The sequence below is a fragment of the Micromys minutus genome (assembly GCF_963924665.1).
Source record: "Micromys minutus genome assembly, chromosome: 11".
Lineage (NCBI taxonomy): Eukaryota > Metazoa > Chordata > Mammalia > Rodentia > Muridae > Micromys > Micromys minutus.
In genome coordinates, this window is record NC_137980.1 from 27,264,374 (window position 1) to 27,283,677 (window position 19,304).

General features: G+C 40.8%; 1 protein-coding gene across 1 annotated transcript in view; it reads right to left on the minus strand.

Annotated features, from left to right (window-relative positions):
• PTPN13 (protein tyrosine phosphatase non-receptor type 13) overlaps positions 1-18,314 on the minus strand; it is a gene marked incomplete at its 5' end in the record, with an annotated part of 122,866 nt that extends 104,552 nt beyond the window's left edge. The window contains 3 exons of the mRNA XM_080925731.1: positions 2,305-2,370; positions 6,508-6,686; positions 18,200-18,314. Of these exons, the coding sequence (XP_080781857.1) occupies positions 2,305-2,370; positions 6,508-6,686; positions 18,200-18,314 (360 nt within the window). The remainder of the gene's footprint in view (positions 1-2,304; positions 2,371-6,507; positions 6,687-18,199) is intronic.
• Between the last annotated feature and the right edge of the window lie 990 nt (positions 18,315-19,304).

Genomic DNA, 19,304 nt, shown 5'->3' on the forward strand with positions numbered 1-19,304 from the left:
GGCTGACCTGGAACTCTCTATATAGACCAGGCTTGTCTTGAACTCATGGAGACTCCTGCCTCACCTCCCATATGCTGGGATGAAAGGGTGTATGCCATTATGTCTGGCAAAAGTGGAATTCTTTGATCATTCAAATATATTGAGAAATGGGGGACATATTTCAATATTCACTGTTCAATAAGATCTTGTTTCTATACTTTGGGATTTGTATGATAAGGTGAGGTATTCCAGATGTTGAAATAATTCAAGAGCAGTTAAATGTGATGCTCAGTAATCTGATGAAACAAATCAGAATGTGACATTATTTGTTAGTTATCATAGATTTTTAAGTTACTACAACTAAATGGCCCCATAAGCATAAAGAAAGATGGTTAGTATCACTGTTCATTAAGAAATATAAAAGAGCCACAAGAAAGAACTTCTGGGCTGAGGTGCAGCTCACTGGCAGGATGCTTGCTTAACATGTGTGAGGTCCTAGGCTCGGTTATCCAGTATCCCGAGAATGTATGTAACAAATTAAAAGTTAATAGCATTATATGTTGGCCAACCACTGTGAATGCATAACCTCTAACATGCATTTGGTCTAAACAACAGCTTCACGTGATACCTCATCCACTGAGGAGCCACTTTTCCCTTGTCTGCAGTAGGTACAATTTCCTTTAAAAACCTACTCAGAAGTCCAACCTTGGTGTTCCTATTTCCCCTAACAGAGCATTCATTGCACTAAGTTGTCATTATCTACTTAGCTTTCTGTATCTTCTAGTAGATTTCAGAGGTATGGCCGGCCCATCAGCATGTCTAAAGTCCAGCATTTTCTCTGATACAAGATATACTTATTAAATACTTTTGAATCAATGTTAAAGTATTTCTAAAATGATAATTCTTTATGATCATAAAGTATAACTTTATATCACTCCTTTAATTTTTGTATTTACATTGACTCTATTTCCAGTTATTAGAAAATATAAAATGTAACTGAAGACTGCTGCATTTTACATGATAGTTATGTTGCATGACAAATAGCATCAGTTTCTCCAGTAACAATGGATTTTCTCATTTATGTTTACATAATTAAAACTAAGAAAAGAAAGAAAATATACAGAAATTTCCAAGAGGTAAATTAGATGAGGTTGTGCTGGATAATACCATTCATCTCATGAATTTTAAGATGTATAAATTTTGGGTTAAATGATATTTTAAAGTATATAATTCTGATATTCAATAAAATGCAACAACTTTTGTTTTTAGTTCTAAATGACTAAAATAAACCTATCTTTTCATTCTTCCCCTTCATCCTTTTGTGTGTGTATGTGTGTGTGTCATAAGTATGTATGTATATGTATAGATATGTGCACGTATATGTGCACACGTGGAGACCAGAGGCTGACATTGGGTTTCTTCCATTATCTTCTTTGCACATGGCCATTTGAGGCAGGGTATCTCAGTAAAACTGTAGTGCACCAGTCCAGCTGACCACTGAGCGCTAGGAAGACATCGTTCTCCACACCCCAGGCAGTGTGTTACAAATATGCTTAATCATTCCCTGCTTTTGTGTGACAGAGATCCCAAGATAGGTTGTTATGCTCGTGGGGCAAGCAATTTACTGTCTCAGCCACTTGCCCACGCTAAATGTTATAAAGTTGTTTTGACTGCTTTCATTCCTGTTTTCTATTATGCTTACACTGAGATCCCAGGAGGCAGAATTACTTTAGGACAGAAATGCTAAAACTGGCCTAATGATTTCACCTGAGTCCAGGGTCTGAGAGCTAACCTCAGTGTGCACCTACTACTGTGGGAGCATTGAAGTAGGATTCTGACATTCCAAGCACAAAGTTACCAAAGCCCCCACAGCCTTAAAGGGCTCAAACAGCAATAGGGTTCCTGCTTTCCGACCATGGGATGACGGGGACAGAGGCGCCATCTCTGCCATTATAGGCTGAGTCGCTGGGGGCACTGTCTTCCCCATGGCAGGCTGTCCTGGATAGAGGTAGCATCTCCCCTGACATGCAGGTACAGAACTTACCCATCACTGCTGTCAGTAGAAGGTGAGGAATAAAGCATTCTAACACCAGCACACTACCCTTCCGGCGGAGCCCAGCTCCATCTCACTGAGGCCTGGGAAGTCACTGCCATAGTCCGTAGGCCATCTTTAAAGTGACTACATGAGCGCTCACTGTTAGTTCACTGACTCTGACAGTGTCTGAGTAACCAGCACGGAACACCATGTGCTGGCAGCATGCTATAGGATACACATAATCATGCCACGCATCAGTATGAAAACATCACACGTAGGAAATGACTCACCTGGCTTTGAGGTACTTCATGGTCAGCCCCCCAGTACAATGTCATTCCGAGAGAATAAATATGGATCTGGGAAGAGTTTTATAAAAGTCACTTTATGGAAAAATTTTTTAAAAATTAACAAGTATACGTTTTTGCTCCAAAGAACATGTAACATGTAATTTGAGGAAAGTCATTTTACATATCTTATATAAAAACATAGGAGAGATTTATGCAGTCTCCTTGCAATGAGCTACCATTCTGCTTGCTTTTCCTTAGTTTTTTTTATACTAACTTAAGAAAATGTAAACACATGCTACTGATCCTTCTTCTAGATGGCATTTATGATATACTCCAGCCTTGCTTCCTTGATTTGCCAGCAGAGCTGTCTACGTTAACTGTTGGAGAGCTTATCTGTTATTTTATTGTCTATTGTGGTTTTAATAGCAGCCCATCTGTTATTAATAGACAACTAGGGTTATGTGAGAGCTACACCTGTAGACAACCTCCAACCCACACACATACGTGCACACACGCGCATATGCTCACGCACACATGCTCAACACATGCTCAAGCACACACCCACTAAATGAGAGAACGGCACTTTCCTATACATTAGTTTTATCATTTTCACTTCGGACACCGAAGAGTCCACATAGGATTTAGATTTTTGCCAGTGTGAAGACTGAGGGAAAATCTAAATTAGAGGACTGACCAGTGGGTTTGGGAGGGGAGAGAGAAGGAGATCAAAGAACCATTCTGTCACTGCTTTTAAAATACCTGAGGGGGGTGTTGGCCAATGGTCCACGGGGAATACTGGGAAGGCTGGAGAGGATGTGGCCTGGGCTGTGCCATCTCAGAAGGAGGCAGAGACTATAGCAGTTTACATAGCTGCACTTCAGGTAAATAAAGGGTCCTGAGAAAGGCCTGGCTGTGTGTTCTGCTGCTGTTGTCACTGCCCTTAGCTTTCCAACTCATGACATACCAGCAGCTGCCCAGGAATCGTCCAACACACACTACATGGCAGTGACTGTCCTGAGAAGCATTAAGCACTGCTTAATGGTCTATACTAGTAAAAACATGGAAGAGAGTGGTCCTGAGGGTGATTTTAACTGTGAGGGCCTGGCTCAAGAGGTTTCAGAAGAGAAGAATTTTAATATGTTTCCTAGAGATTGTTTTGTGATGGTTTGGTGAAAAAATATGGCTGCTTTTTACCCTTGCCCAAAGAGTCTGCCTGAAACTAAAGTGAAGAGTTTTAGATTAATTACATAAGCAAAAATCTCAAAACAGCCTAGAATAGACTTTATCCTTTGGTTCACTCTTATGAAGTGTGTTTTTATGAAACAGCAATCTGAGCAAGAAAATAAACAAAATGTATATGATTCAAGGAGAAAAGGGGGACCAGGAAGTATAATAAAACTAAATCCAGTATTCAGAGAGATAAACAGATCAAAGATGGGGAGTGATGACCTCAGGGCAAGATCCCACACTGCTAAGCTTCTATCTTGTGAAAAGGAATTAAAGACAATTTAGGTCCAGGTGTGGTGGTACACACCTTTAGTCCTAGCACTCAGGAGGCATGCAGAGCAAGTGTCAGGACATCCAAGATTAGGCACTGACAGAAACCATTAAACATAGAAAGCTGGTAAAGACATAACTGAATGAGGAGCAATATTCCATCCCCAGCAAGCAGCAGAACCTAGCAGCTTCAGCCACATGATTCTGGATTTAGAGTCAGAGATAGAAGGAAGGGGCTCTCTAGTCTCTCCCTCTGTGACCAAGGAAAGCTGCTGAGACCAGGCATGCTGTAGAAGTGTCCCTGCATGGAGGCTCAGACAGGCCATTGTGTGACATTGAAGCCTTCATTGTCCTAGAGATCCCAAGATGCTGGAGATGCCAGAATCTGGAGATACCTGCTTAGGAAAGCTGCTAACAGAGAGTGGAACCAGCCCAAGAGAAGGAAGTGTGTTGCAGTCAACAAAGATGAAAAGAGTTGAGGAGTCAAAGAGTGTTGACATGAAACATGAAGATAAAGAGTTTGGAGAACTCCAGTTGGTTTTGGTCATGTATGTATGTATGTATGTATGTATGTATGTATGTATTTGTATATACAAAAAATGAAGTGTGTGTGTATTCTGTGCCATTTTATGTTGGAAATATATGATCCACCTTTTGATTTTGACTTTATAAAGGACTTCAATTAAAAGATTGCATGAATCTCAAAATGTAAGACTTTGAACTTTGAAGTTTTAAAACAAGTTTGAGGCTATTATAGACCATGGGAATTTCTGAAGTTGGACTAAATACATTTCTGAATTATGTTATGGCCACAAGCCTATGGGAGCTAGGGAGTAGAATGTGGTGGTTTCAATAGGATAGGCTCATGTGTTTAAGTCTTGGCCCATAGGGAGTGGCATTATTAGGAGGTGTGATGGTTTATATATATTCTACCTGGGGAGCGGCACTATTATAAGGTGTGGCCGGGTTGGAATAGGTGTGTCACTGTGGGTGTGGGCTATCAGACCCACTTCCTAGGTGCCTGGAAATCACTATTCTACTAGCAGCTTCAGATAAAAATGTAGAACTCTGAGCTCCTCATACACTATGCCTGCCTAGATGCTGCTAGGCTCCCACTTGATGATGATAAAGGACTGAACCTCTGAAACTGTAAGCCAGCCCAATTAAATGTTGTCCTTTATAAGACTTGCCTTGGTCATGGTGTCTGTTCACAACAGTAAAACCCTAACTAAGACAGGAAGTGCAGTCTTGTTGGAGGAAGTGAGTCACTGGAGGGTGGGGATGTCTTTGTGATCTTACATGCTCAAGCTATGCCCAATATGACACACAGTCTCCTTCTGCTTCCTTTGGATCAGGATATAAAACTATCAGCTCCTTCTCCAGCACCATGACTGCCTGCACGCTGCCATGCTTCCCTCCATGATGATAATGGACTGAACCTCTGAACTGTAAGTCAGCCCCAACTAAATGTTTTCCTTTTAATAAAGTTGACTTGGTCATGGTGTTTCTTCACAGCAATAAAACCCTAAGACATCTGCCCCCGCCTTTGTAGTAAAACTGAAGTAACAAACAAGAGAGATGTTTGAGTTAGTTTCACAAGCTTTACGTGTGACAACAACCTGCCCACACCTCCTTATCCCCAACACTGGCCCCTCAGCACAAAGCACACAGCATCCAGTGTTTATAGTGTGATCCCTAATACGTGGCAGTTTTTACCTATTTGGCAATTTTTGTTTGGTTTGTTTTATTGTTGTTGTTACTATTATTTTTTATTTTTGAGATCATAATATAACATTTCCCCCCTTCCTTTTCCTCCCTTCAAACAGTACCATATATCTCCTTTGTTCTCATTCAATTTCTTGGCCTCTTTTACATTAACTGCTATTTGGTTTATTTTATTTTATTTTTTTAAAGAAAGGGTCTCATGTAGCTCAGGTTAGCTTCAGACTAAACTTACAATATACCTGAAGATAACACTGAGTATCTGACCCTCCTACCTCTACCCCCATGTGCTGGTTACAAGTATGCTCCATTATATCTGCTTATGTCGAACTGAGAATTAAACCGAGGACCTCAGAAGTGCTAAGCTGTATCTCCAGCATAGACCTGGAACTTTTATTGAGCAAATTCATAGATATCTACAAAAAGTATTGAAAACTCAAGGGTGAGATTCTCCTACATGGTACTGTCATGGTTCTTATCTCTCCCTGAAGTCTCTGCACTCATTTAAAGATTGTTTGATAGACTGTAGGCAATTAATAACTACTTGTAAATAAGAACTAATAATGTTTCACCTTTAAAGTATTTTTCCTAGGTCAGTTTGTTTTCCTGGAATTACTCTGAATTCTATACACACACACACACACACACACACACACACACACACAGAGAGAGAGAGAGAGAGAGAGATGATATTAGTATAATAAGTTTATATGCAAAAATATTCAAATATATGTGCATATACATTTTTGTATATATTATTTTATACATAAAATTCTGAGTTATTCATAATATATGTAACATCTTAAAATATCTGGTAAAATTCTGAATTGTATGTAATATATAGATATAATCTTAAAGCATATGGTTATTTTAATTTAAAGGAATTTCCCATGAGCTGAGTAAGGGTAGCCCGCTGTTTTGACCTTCTTTACTTCTACAAAAAAGTAAGAAACAAAATGAAAACCAGATAGAAGACTTAGCATTTACCTTCTCCACATCTGAGAGAGAAGTCAGCGAATGGCTCTGGAGAACCTCTGGTGCAGTGAATGCGCGAAGGTCCTGATCGGAGGCATTTTCATCTGTGAAGGACACACTGCCAGACGGCAGCAACAGCAGCGACCATGGAGAGATGATGAAGCCAAGCGCAGAAGGGTCAGCAATGCTCACTGATTGTGTGTACCAAAGCAAAAGAAGAAATGATAATCCTTCAAGATTAGGAGTCCAAGAATCTATAATTACCTCCATATTTATCCCAGCCTAACTGTGCAGACACTAATATACAGTTGCATACACAAAGCTAATGTGGTATGTGACTGGATATCACCTACATACAGATATCACCTATGGATAGCCACAGTTACTGTTCACAGTCATGCCTTTATGTGGTTTCATCATTTAACATCTGGAAGGCAGGTTTTAGGAATTGTTCATACAAGTTAACCCTGGTTTTATACTGATACAGAGAGAGAAATGGAGGAGGCTCAGGACTTCCCCATCATGAACTCTTTCGAGTACTCAGTGGAAATGACAGTTTCCAGACACTGTTTATACATATACAACTCCAGAGTTCCCGTCCTTCCTATTGCCTGTCTGGATGTCACATCGGGGGACTGAGGCCAGCTGACCAGTTCAGCCCTGGACGCTCTGAGGCGCTGGGATTACACATACATGCTGCATGCCTGTTCTCTCAGGGGGGTGCTGGGGACCTAAACTCAGGGTCTCAAGCTTCCATGTTTCAAAGGTCCCTAAGGACAGGGGAATCTGCATTTATTACTGCCTTTCACAAATATTTACATATAGATAAACGAAAATGAAGGCTAGTGAGACAACTCACTGAGTAAAGACACTTGCTGCCAAGCCTGACAAAAAGAGGTGCCACCTGGTGGAAGGAGAGAATCAAATCCTGTAAGTTATCCTCTGCCCGCCAAACAGGGGCTGCGGCTCTACATACATGTAAACACACAAATAAATACATGCAGGCTCTACATACATATAAACACACAAATAAATACATGCAGGCTCTACATACATGTAAACACACAAATAAATACATGCAGGCTCTATATACATATAAACACACAAATAAATAAAATGTAATTTAAAAATAAAAAATAGGTACAAGCCGCTGTACACATCTTTTGCTGTTGCTGTTGTTGTTAAAAGTGGTCTCTTTGGTGTGAACAGTCAGTACACACCCCAGCTAGAAGACCATTCCAACAAGGCCGAGATGTTACTTGAAACCTTGAGATGCTGGAGACACTATTAAAGCTGTCTAAGTAATTCTCTTCAGATCACCCACTCAGGGAACAAGCTGCCATGGTGGAAAGAGAGAAGAGACCGCCGAATGCTCTGACCTCCACACCTGTTCCTCGGCATGCACGTGTCCACATACATTAAGTAAAAGCTAACTAAATACATAACACAATGATTTTTTTAAATCTTTATTCCTTATCACTCTGAATGATATTTGTCAGTATAGCCAAGGCCACTACAACTATTACTGTGAGAAAAAATAAGTATTTTAGCTTCTGCCTTATACAATTGCTATTTACATATGTTTATAAAATAGATAATATGTATTAGTGACCTTAAGCCTAATACTTTAATATAATATGATCAGCAATGCAGCTCATTTAGTACTAGACTCCAAAGTACTACCAGGGAGACAACAGACACATAAACAAACAGAAGACAGAAGGCATAGAGCATCTGAGAAACAGATAATACAAAAGATCCTTCTGTGGATTTTAGATATATATAGATATATTGATCAACCATAATACAGACAATATGTTTTTTTCTTAACTACATGTGGCCCTTTAAAAGGAAAATGGCCACTTGGATATGGCTGACGGTTGGCTTCCAGAGAGAAAGAGCTAACTCAAAGGCAGTCAGGAAATTAAGTCTGCAGAGGGAATAGCAAGACTTTTGGCAGAGACATGGTAACTGAATGCAGAAAAATCAAATTATAAAGGGGGGGGGGATGATTTTTCTCTTCCAAAAAACACGGAGAAATGCCACAAATGTTTTCAAAGTGGTTTTAAAGTACCATGTAATAAATCTAGAGCAATTGTAACCATGAAATGCATTGCTTTCAATTTCCAAAACATATACATGACATTTAAGTTCTGGATTCTTGAGGTAATGTAGTCAAACCACAGAATATATTTTTAAATAATTATGAAGGCTTATGCAAACCTACAAGTGAGGGGATTTAAGAGTTGCGGCTAGAATTAGTCTTTAATTCCCACTTCCTGACAACTAAACCGAAGGGTCTGAAAGCAAATGTTTTCAAAATCCTACAAAGAATGTTGGCAAAAGGGTATTTCAGAAACTCTGTTCCAGAAGCTTAGTGAGTGCTCAGACCTAGGCTTCAGCTGTGCTCTGACCACACTCCAAGAACACTATTATTATGAAAAAAGTAAACCTGATATGAACCAATTCCGGCAGTCAACGTGGTTCTTTCTGGAGACTTCACTAACATTCCATGGGAGGAACTGCTGGTCAGAGTCTCAGGCTAGGGGTGAAGTTAGAAACACACAGAAACTTGATATGTAAAGAAACAACTTCAAGCCAGGTTCAGTGTTCTCTCAAACTAAAAATCCATGCACGACTTAACAGCCATTCTTTCTTCGTGGGTCCTACCACTTCCTTTAGAGTCCACCTTAGACTGTGAGATTATGATCTAAGCACTCAGGATGCTGAGGCTGGAGGGCAGGCAGGTTATGAGCACAAAGGCAACCTGGGCTATTGAGGAGTTTAAAGACATCTTGGGTTACATAGCAAGACTCCTGTCTCCATAAATAAATAAATAAATAAATAAATAAATAAATAAATAAATAAATGAATGAATGAATGAATGAATGAATGAATGAATGAATAAATAAATAAATAAATAAATAAATAAATAAATAAGGTAAATGATCATAACTGGGTTAAAAACGTGTTTACAAGTGAACAGTCATCAAAAGCAAGAGACTATTTAGAAGTTTAGAATAAAGTCATTTCATGTACAAGCTCCTGCTTGAGTTCAAGTAGTTCAAGTAGAGAACTTACAGACCTCTTGGTTCTGTGTTCTACTGGGGTAGTTGACAAAAGTCTATGCAGAGGATACTGTCCAAACCTCTGAAGAATTTGATAAAGTTACTCATAATACAGAATCATCTAAATATTCAGTTCTTTTCATAAGTGCATTAGAATCAGTATACTCTCTGTACCTGCAACAAAATATACTCGTAATAGTGACCTCCTAGAAGATATCTGATGTCATTTAAGTGCACTGAGATAGTCACTATAAAGCATCTCCTATAAGCTTCCATAAGCCTAGGAGTCTGCAGCACTTACACATGCTGTAGTTGGTCTCAGATCAAAGATACCACCTAAATCCACAAGCTTATCCACGAGTGTACAAAACACCAGGGAAACCCCCCCGCTTCTTTTTATCCTTCTAAAGTTCCACCTGCATTAGCATAGTGCATACTTCCTATATAGTACAACCTAGTCAAGAGTCAGATTGAAGCAGAAGTCACCTCCAAGTCCTCGCATGATGTTCAGACCTCACAGCTGTGGCCCTGAGCCCCTAAAGCTGCCATGAGGAATACTGGGGAAAGGCAACAGTTCCCTCATTACCATAGAACCTCTCCTCAAGGCAGACAGTGTGCACAGCACACCTCGAGTTCAGTCCCAGTCAGATGGTTCTCTTTGTTTTCCCCCTGAGCAAATGCCCCACAGACAAGTCCTGCAGTTACAAAACCAGATCTCACTCACTCTACTGTGTTCTCAGTTCTGGGAATAGTTCTGAGTTTGCTGTGTGTGTGTGTGTGTGTGTGTGTGTGTGTGTGTGTGTGTGTGTGTGTGTGTGTGTGTCTTTTACCTACAAGTCATATTAGAAATACAATTTAAAAAATTAGTTCCATAATAGGTTAATTTTTTTTAAAAAAGATTTATTTTATCTATATGAGTACACCATCACTGTCTTCAGACACACCAGAAGAGGGCATCAGATCCCATTACAGATGGTTGTGAGCCACCATGTGGTCGCTGGGAATTGAACTCAGGACCTCTGGAAGAGCAGTCAGTGCTCTTAACCACTGAGCCATCTCTCCAGCCCCAGTGAATTTGTTCTTTAATTAAAACTAAATTCCTTGGAGAGTGTCTCTTCTCTCAGTAGTCTACTTAAGGCACAGCATTCCTAGTTACAAAGTCCTCAAGTTAGAGCACTTGATTTAAGGCTTGACAATCAAGCCAATTAGTATATGAGCAGCTAATTATACTGCTTGCCAAATTGATGTTTTACTTTACCTAGCAATTAGCTTGAACTATAATATAGTTTAGTTTGTGAAAATATTTATTTGTATATAAATCGCCATGGTATTGGGTCTGGAATTTGTTTTACTTAGAAGGTGTAAAAGTCTGGTAACAAAAATTACAGAAAATTGTTGCTCTAATCCGATAGATCTACTTTGTGTTTTTTTTTTTTTCTTTTTTCACTAGAGTAGGATAAAACATTTTTTTTTGTTTGTTTGTTTGTCTTGTTCTTTGGTTTTTCCAGACAAGGTCTCTCTTGTAGTCCTAGTTGTCCTGGAGCTTACGCTGTAGACCAGGCTGGCCTTAAACTCAGAGATCTGCCTGCCTCTGTCTTCCAAGTGCTGGGATTAAAGGCTGGTGCCCAGTTAAAAGATTTTATTTCCTAACAATGGCAGTAATCATCCATCTCCTTTCCCTTTCCCCTTCCCCTTCCCTTCTCTTTGTTCCCATCAAACAAGCAAATTGCAGCCTAAGCCACAACCACTGTAACCTTGGTATGGCTCCTGATCAATTAGGCATCTGGTAGTTTGTGTTCAAGTATTTACACAATTCTTCCGGGGGCCAGAATCATGCAACTTGATAATGTAGAAGTAGTGAGATCTGAGTTATTATTGTTTTAAAATGGGGCCTAAATGTCTGGGCAGGGATAGCAGGAAGTCGGTCTCAGGATTTGCTTTCTTCCTTGGCCGCCTAACTAAAACAGCCTAAGAAGAGGTTCTCTTTCCCTCTCACTTGCCATCACGTTCCCAAGAATGTTTCTGGGATTTGACATAAGACATTCCTCTCTAATTTTCCTTTAGCTTCCCAGTTGTCCTGGTTAGTTTTTTTGCTTTGTTTTGTTTTTCCACTTGACATTAGTTGGGATCATCTGGGAAGAGAGAACTGCAACTGAAAAAAAAAAAAAATCTCCTAAAGAGTAACTGTTGTAGGCAAGCTGGTGGAGCACTTCTTGCCTGAAATGTGGGCCCACCCCTGGGGCAGGTGATCCTGGGTCAGGTAAGAAGGCAGGCTGAGTAAACCTCAGAGAGAAACCAGTAAGCAGTGTTTCTCTGTGGTGCTGTCTCCTTGGGCTGCTGTTCCTGCCCTGACACCCTCAGTGACAGACAATTACCTCAAACTGTGGGATGGAATAAACTGCCTTCTTCCTCAGGCTACTTTTGGTCATGGGGTTTATCAACCACAGAAATCAAACTATGACACCAACAATCTTCATGATTAATAAAATTACACCCCCAAAACTCATGACAAGTTATGAATGAAATACTTTGCAACTCTAGTCCACACATGTCTTCTACAGTATTAACTGGTTACGGATAGACATTATATTCTATAACCATCAGGTACAACATCATTATATATTAAAAATGTCTGTCAGTATCCCTGGGTGATTGATTACAGAACCCTCTATGAACACCAAAATCTGGGACTACTGAAATCCTATACATAAAATGCCATGCTATTTACATATAAGCTATGCACTTCTTTATAATGACTTGCAATACTGAATGCTCTATAAACAGCTGCTATATTGCATCGTTCAAGGAATCATGACAAGATACACCCTCTGTTCAGTGTAGACACACCACCAACCTAGTCATGCTTTCAATCCAAGGTTGTCTGAATTCATGGGGTCGGACTCACACATGTGAATAGCAGGTTGCACTTGACAGAAACCAATCTGTCTTCAGTTTCAGTTTTATTCCAAAAGCAACAAGCTTTTAAAGTTGTCCTGTATCCCTGCTGTGATGTCCTGCATCCCTGCTGTGATGACCTGCATCCCTGCTGTGATGTCCTGCATCCCTGCTGTGATGTCCTGCATCCCTGCTGTGATGTCCTGCATCCCTGCTGTGATGACCTGCATCCCTGCTGTGATGTCCTGCATCCCTGCTGTGATGTCCTGCATCCCTGCTGTGATGTCCTGCATCCCTGCTGTGATGTCCTGCATCCCTGCTGTGATGTCCTGCATCCCTGCTGTGATGTCCTGCATCCCTGCTGTGATGATCCCTGCTGTGATGTCCTGCATCCCTGCTGTGATGTCCTGCATCCCTGCTGTGATGTCCTGCATCCCTGCTGTGATGTCCTGCATCCCTGCTGTGATGTCCTGCATCCCTGCTGTGATGTCCTGCATCCCTGCTGTGATGTCCTGCATCCCTGCTGTGATGTCCTGCATCCCTGCTGTGATGTCCTGCATCTATGCTCTGTGAGGCCTGTAACTCCTCAGTTTGGACTTTTCAGGTCACAAGGTGGGAGTGGGGGGGTTAATTTCACCATAAAGAATACTTTGGCTCCTTTGAACTTCAATACCAAAACACCAAGTGACACTGTGCCTGTGTCACATGCTACCATTTGGTATGCTTGGTGTTCAATTGTGACTCAAACATACTTATAAAATGTCTGATTTAGGTCACTTAAAAAAAAAAAAACAATGGGAAGAGAGGCCTTTGGGGGTACTCCAGTGTAGGGGAATGTCAGGGTGGGGAGGCAGGAGGGGGAGGGTGGGTAGGGAGACACCCCCATAAAAGCAGAGGGAGGGGGGTATGGAATAGGGGGTTTATGAAGGGGAAGCCAGAAAAGGGGATAATATTTGAAATGTAAATAAAATATATCCAATAAGAAAGATTTTTTTGGGGTGGGGGGGAGTAGACATCAGTTCACCTAAGTTACTGTGTGTGCACTTGATCGTTGTCTCTCTCTCTACCTTAGTCTCCAAAGAAGCCACGTTTTCGTGTGATGATGAAAACCATTCACTAGTGCATAGGAGGATAGAGCAGAACATTCCTATGTTTCCGCTTCGTGTCACTCTTTACATGGATTACTGGAATATAGTTTTCAAGTTGCATTTAATAAAATAACAATCACATTTAAAAACAAAACCCACAGGCTTGTGTTTCTGAGCACAAAGAGCTTTCTTGAAAATTCAGGAGAAGGGGTACAGGCCACCACACAGGATTCCACCTGTTTACACCGACCTAGTCCCAACACAAGTGGGAACCACTGCTATGTATGTGCAGGATATCATTGTTATGAAAGATGGTCCCACTGCTCAACCAACTTGCTTTTTGTTCCTAACCTTATTCCATTGACAAATTCATCACAGGATAGAGTACATGTGGCTTTATGTGCCTCCATAATGCTTATGTGCTTATGTGCTTTTGCTGCAGTGTATAAAGCTACACATAAGACAAGAACAGGAACTATGGCAAGTCAGAAAGAAACTAACTACTTTACTAAATTATGATTAAATCATGGTATAAAAAATAAGTTCAGATGAGAGATGAGATCTAAATTGTTCCTTTCTAGTTGTTACAATTAAGAGCAATACTATTTACTATACAAATTATAGCAACTTTTTAAAATCCTCCCAAGTGTAAAAGCAGAAACAAGCCCAGTAGTTGATATTGCATTTCTCATCAGGGATGGGACTTGCAAACAGCATCCTGTAAGCTCTCAACATTTATTAACTGCCTAGTTAGAAGGCATAAAGTCAAAGTAACGTGAGGATACACGGGCTGGCGTGCTTGCAGGATTAGGCCTGCTCTGCACAAGAGCTTTGTACACTTGTCAGGCAACCTACCCTATTTATTTTCAGAATGTCAAATATTAAATTTAATTTCATGTTTTATGGTTTGTTTCCAGGGAACAAATAGGGCAATTTCATCTAGTTCAAACACATTTAACTTGAAGGACCTGTTAATTCTGGTCTTACAAATGCGAGGCAAGATATAGCATGTCAAAGACAACTGCTGAGTCCTCTCGAGCTACTCAGTTATGGTGGCAGATAAACAGGGAGTGATAGGGCCTGGTCTTTTGAAAGCTGAACTATTTTCTTGAAAATTTTCAGTCTAAGAGACCTTCTTATATTTTACTATAAAGGCTTTGAAAAAGTCCCAAAGCCAAGTTCAAGTTCACTATCAATGAGGATTTATTTTTGGACTCTGTTATGTTGACTGATTGACTTGCGATCTTCAACATTTGTTTCTTTTCAAGGATGCTTTGGCTGGTTTTAAGCACAGTGAGTTACTGTATGGGTTTTGGGATACTCCCACTTTGTACAAAACCACAGCCTGTTGTGACTACATCCACTATCAATCCAGAGAAATCCACTGGCCTTTCAGTAAAGCACCTTCTCACCCAGGAACCAGGCACACCTCTGTTTACTCTGGCCTCTAACTTCATTACTAAAGTCTTATTTTTCCTCAGATTTATTTCTCATTTTTCATATTTTAGATTTTATCTTAATTGTTACATTTCTATAAAATGGTAACTGAAAATTTCTAGCTGCTCATTGGTACTATGTAAAGATACTTTTATTTTGTATATCAGTGTGGAGGAGAAATTGAGGTTTTAAATAAATATATGTATATATTATGTTCCCTGAACATAGAGTTCTGCTTGCCAATGAGCTGAATAAGACAGACCAAGAGGCACAGATAATTAGGAAGATACAATGTGCTGTGACCCGAGATGAAATTCCTCCAGAAAATTCAATTATCACATTCAAGTTAAAGAATAACAACTACTCATCTAGGCAAAAATGTAAAACTATATTCCCTGCTACTTATCTTTAAAAAAAAAATCACAGTTATAGTACAGACCACATAAAGATGGAAGAAGAAACACACTATAGCAAATGGCTAAGAAAAGGGTCACAAGGGAGCAATGGTCAGACCAGATCAGGACTGAGCGCAAAGGAAGGTTACAGGCTGTTAATGTCATTCACTGTCCTGAAGAATTATTACAGTTCACATATCCAAAGTAAGAAGATTACAAACCAATTTAAAACCAATCATTAACAACCCTGAGTTATAGCTTCGAGGCTGGAAGAACTTGGCTTTTCTCAAATTGCCACAGAGTAATTACAAAGCTGGGTTGTATGGGCACCACAAGCAATCCTTGAAACTTTATCAGTAATCACACAGAGGGTATGCACACAACGTGAGGTGGGAAAACAGAACTAAAGGAGAGCAGACCACCACCACGCCATGTGTCAGAAGTGAATGCTAACAATTCCCTATTTGCCTTTGAAGATGATATCTTTCAGCAAGACAGTGCCTCGGCATCATTATCCAATGAATAATTTCAACAAAGGTCTTGGCTTTAACAACAATATTTAGCAACAGGCTCAAGGTGACAGGGGGAAAGCTACCACCAAGAGCCAGAGAAAGGTTTATACAAGGACACAAAGAGATGAAGATGGCCCAGATGGGAAGACATTTCAGAAAAAAGAAAAAAAAAAAAAAAAAAAAAAAAAAAACTAATGGCAGACATTTGTTGCAGCTGCTCCTCCTGCTCACTCCCAGGGTCAGTCACACATATATCTAAAGCATCAAACGCAGTCCATCCAGAGGTAACCAGACAGCAATCATTTCCCTTCAGCTTGGTGTATGGGGTCAGGAGGAAAGCTTGTGAGAAAATGGCGCTGCATTACCAAATGTGAAGACAGTGTGGGTCAAATACTGGACTCCTTCTAGCAAGTGGAAATTCCCAAACGGCAACAATGATCGCTGGTAATTTCCCGACTGTCAACAAGGCCAAACTTAATTTGTCCCTATTACTGCTATTATTCTGCAACTTACACTGAGGGCCGTCCAGTTAGCGACTCCAATTGGTATATGAGGCATGGCTGCCTCACAGTAAATTTTACAACACATCTAGTATATCCTTATTGTAAAATGCCAATATATTATGCAACGATCACTGCTCCATGACGAGGGCTGTGAATACAAGCTTTCAATCTCTAACAGCATTATGAAATTTGAAAGAAGGAAAACCCCCCAGGGTACTTAGAGTGGGCAAGAGGCTTCCCATTCTGTGAGTCATGACCAGTTGGTGTAATAAAGAGCTCCTATCTCTCCCTTCCTGAGCATCTGTAGTGTGCACTGTCTGTCATTTCTCTGGCAGCCTGTGTGGAAGCCATAAGCTTCTCACATGCATCTGTCCGATTCGAATCAATGCCCGAAGGGTAGCAAGGCCACCTTCCATTCTCTGGCCCCTCCCACAGCACCTCACAAGGAGAGGTTTCCTAACATTAACTGACTGTTGTTAACTGCTAATTGAGTAAGATACCTCTGAAGTATGGCTGCAAGTTCTACACTCTGGATTGCCTATAATTATGGGCTTTCTAAAAAAAAAGTAAAGATAAGCAAGAGAAACAACAGTGTTGATCTAAAATGGGTTTTGTTGCTGATTTTAGGTAAAAAGGGTTCTGCTATTTAGACTAAGCCTGGCTGTAAGCAAAGACCTTTATGCATTTCAGGACAGTACTCCAAGCCCCTGAATGACAGGCGGCGATAGCTGTGCCCAGGTACTTTTTGTTCAAGTTCTTCCTCCCTAGACTGAAAACCATCAACATCATCAGGAAAGCTTCAGCCCTTGTCTCCAAACATTCTGCTCATCCACTCTAGACTTTCCTCCAGCCTGTCCTCGTCCCTGTGTCTTCCTGAGAGGTTCCCATGGCAGTTAGCAATTCTAACCTAAGACGGTTCACGACCGCAGCACGCGTCAGTGTTCTCAACGGCTTATGGACGCGCAAACTCCTGGGCTGCCCTGAGACTCTTTAGCGGGTCTGTGGAGAGGGACCGGGCATTTGCATACCAACAAGGCTCCACTGAGACTCTACCGGTCCTAACCGGTTCTACCGTTTGAAGACTGTTATTCCCCTCAAAGTCACCTATTTCTGTCATGTCTATTATGCCTGTCATGTTTACTGTGCCTGTTTTTTTTTTTTATTCAACCAAATTTTAAAGACTGGTTCTTCCATGCGACAAAGTTCCTTGTCCACATAGGTGGTAATCTCAGCAAATAGTTTAGACAACTGAAGGCTAACTTCGAGCTCCCAGATGCAAGGTGGCCTTCTGGGCCATGCAACCACCCATGAGGGAAGCACAGAACCATTTATGCAGTCTGCATTGCCCAGTGTCCAACAAGAGGAATGTGCCTGCTCTCTCTCCGGCAGGAAAGCTCTCTTTACTCTCTCTCGCAAGGACTCCTCTCAAGCATGAGCTCTGGGGAAACTTAGTGCATGGAAGCCTTTCCTTTCCTCTCTACAATAAGTCAAATCCTCCTGCTGTGACCTCAGTCACTGAAGGCCCTGCCCTCACGGCCCTTGCCACAGTTATATTTGTTTAGTATTATATCAGTACTTAATTGACAGTTACTCTATACACTGAAACATAAGCTCCCACTGAATACCAAGTGCTTTTGAGAATCACTTTGTTTCCAGTGACAGGTATAGTAATAGGCATAACGCATTGTGCCCTGAGAAACATGGTACGGCATTTTTTTCTATACTCAATCAAAACAAGGAATACTGAAACAAATCTAATTTACTGTTTTCAAGCTACTTAACATGCAAATTTAAAAACTGACTTACCTCTTCTGAATACTTCTTGCAGGCTTTCAGCACTTTGATTTAATACAGCCCATATTTCCTCCTCCTGCAGAGGTCCACCCCGAACCTCCAGGGCCTCTGCTAGTGACACATGCATATTACCTAGGAAATAAAAGTAAGGGAAGATTTATTCATGAGCATCTTAACTATGCATTTATCAGTAAAAGCTCTATATGGGGCAAGCTACATACTCCCATCTACCTAATTTCTCAGTGTGGCCTTAAATCTAAACATAACCCTACAGTTTTAAACTGGAAAAAGTGAAGGAAGTGGACAAATGCCCCTTAGACCAACATCTTGGTGTCTGCTTAACAGTGTTAACCGCAAAGGCTCTTGGGAAAAGCACCAGCGAGTACTTTGTGAGGGGAGGAGGAAAGCACAGGGTACAGAGGAAGTCGCCCGGCTTTCCAGCGCTCGGACAAGCTCTGTCCTTCCCATCTCAAACAGAGAGGAGCGGAGAGAAGACCCCACAGCTACACAAGAGGAATCTAGGGACAAGAAAAACCCATTGCTTGAGCTCATTAACTGCTTCCTTTAATCACTGACATGTGTTATCACAGAGTATTTTACAAAAGGGAGTCAGCTATCCCTAGACTAAGCAGGGCTGCCAATTCCCCACCTGCTCCTAGGAAAGTCATTTCCCTCAGCACCTGAGTCCCATCTGTGGCCTGGGAATGATGACGGTGGTGATGCCCCTTTGGGTATCTATAACAAGAAAAGTGCGTAGACCTGAGACTGTTCTGTAGTTTAACATCTTACAGAAACTGAATTAACAAAAGACAAGTTTTTCTAAGGCCAAGGCTATACTTTCATCAGTTTTCCTAGTGTTTCTATGGGTGGTATATTGAAAAGTTTAAGATTTTCTACTGGGATTAATAATTCTACTTTAATTTGGGAAGAGGAAAATCCTCCCATATGTATATTCCTGAGCAGATATATCTCAGAGAAATGGATCCTTTACAGTAACAGCTAAGACACGTGCTTCCCCGAATCCACTAAACCATGATAGCACTATAGGAGGGTATTGGTTGGCAGACAGAAGCCACTGGGCATGAAAACGGACTGGAGGAAACTGCCTGTATTAAGC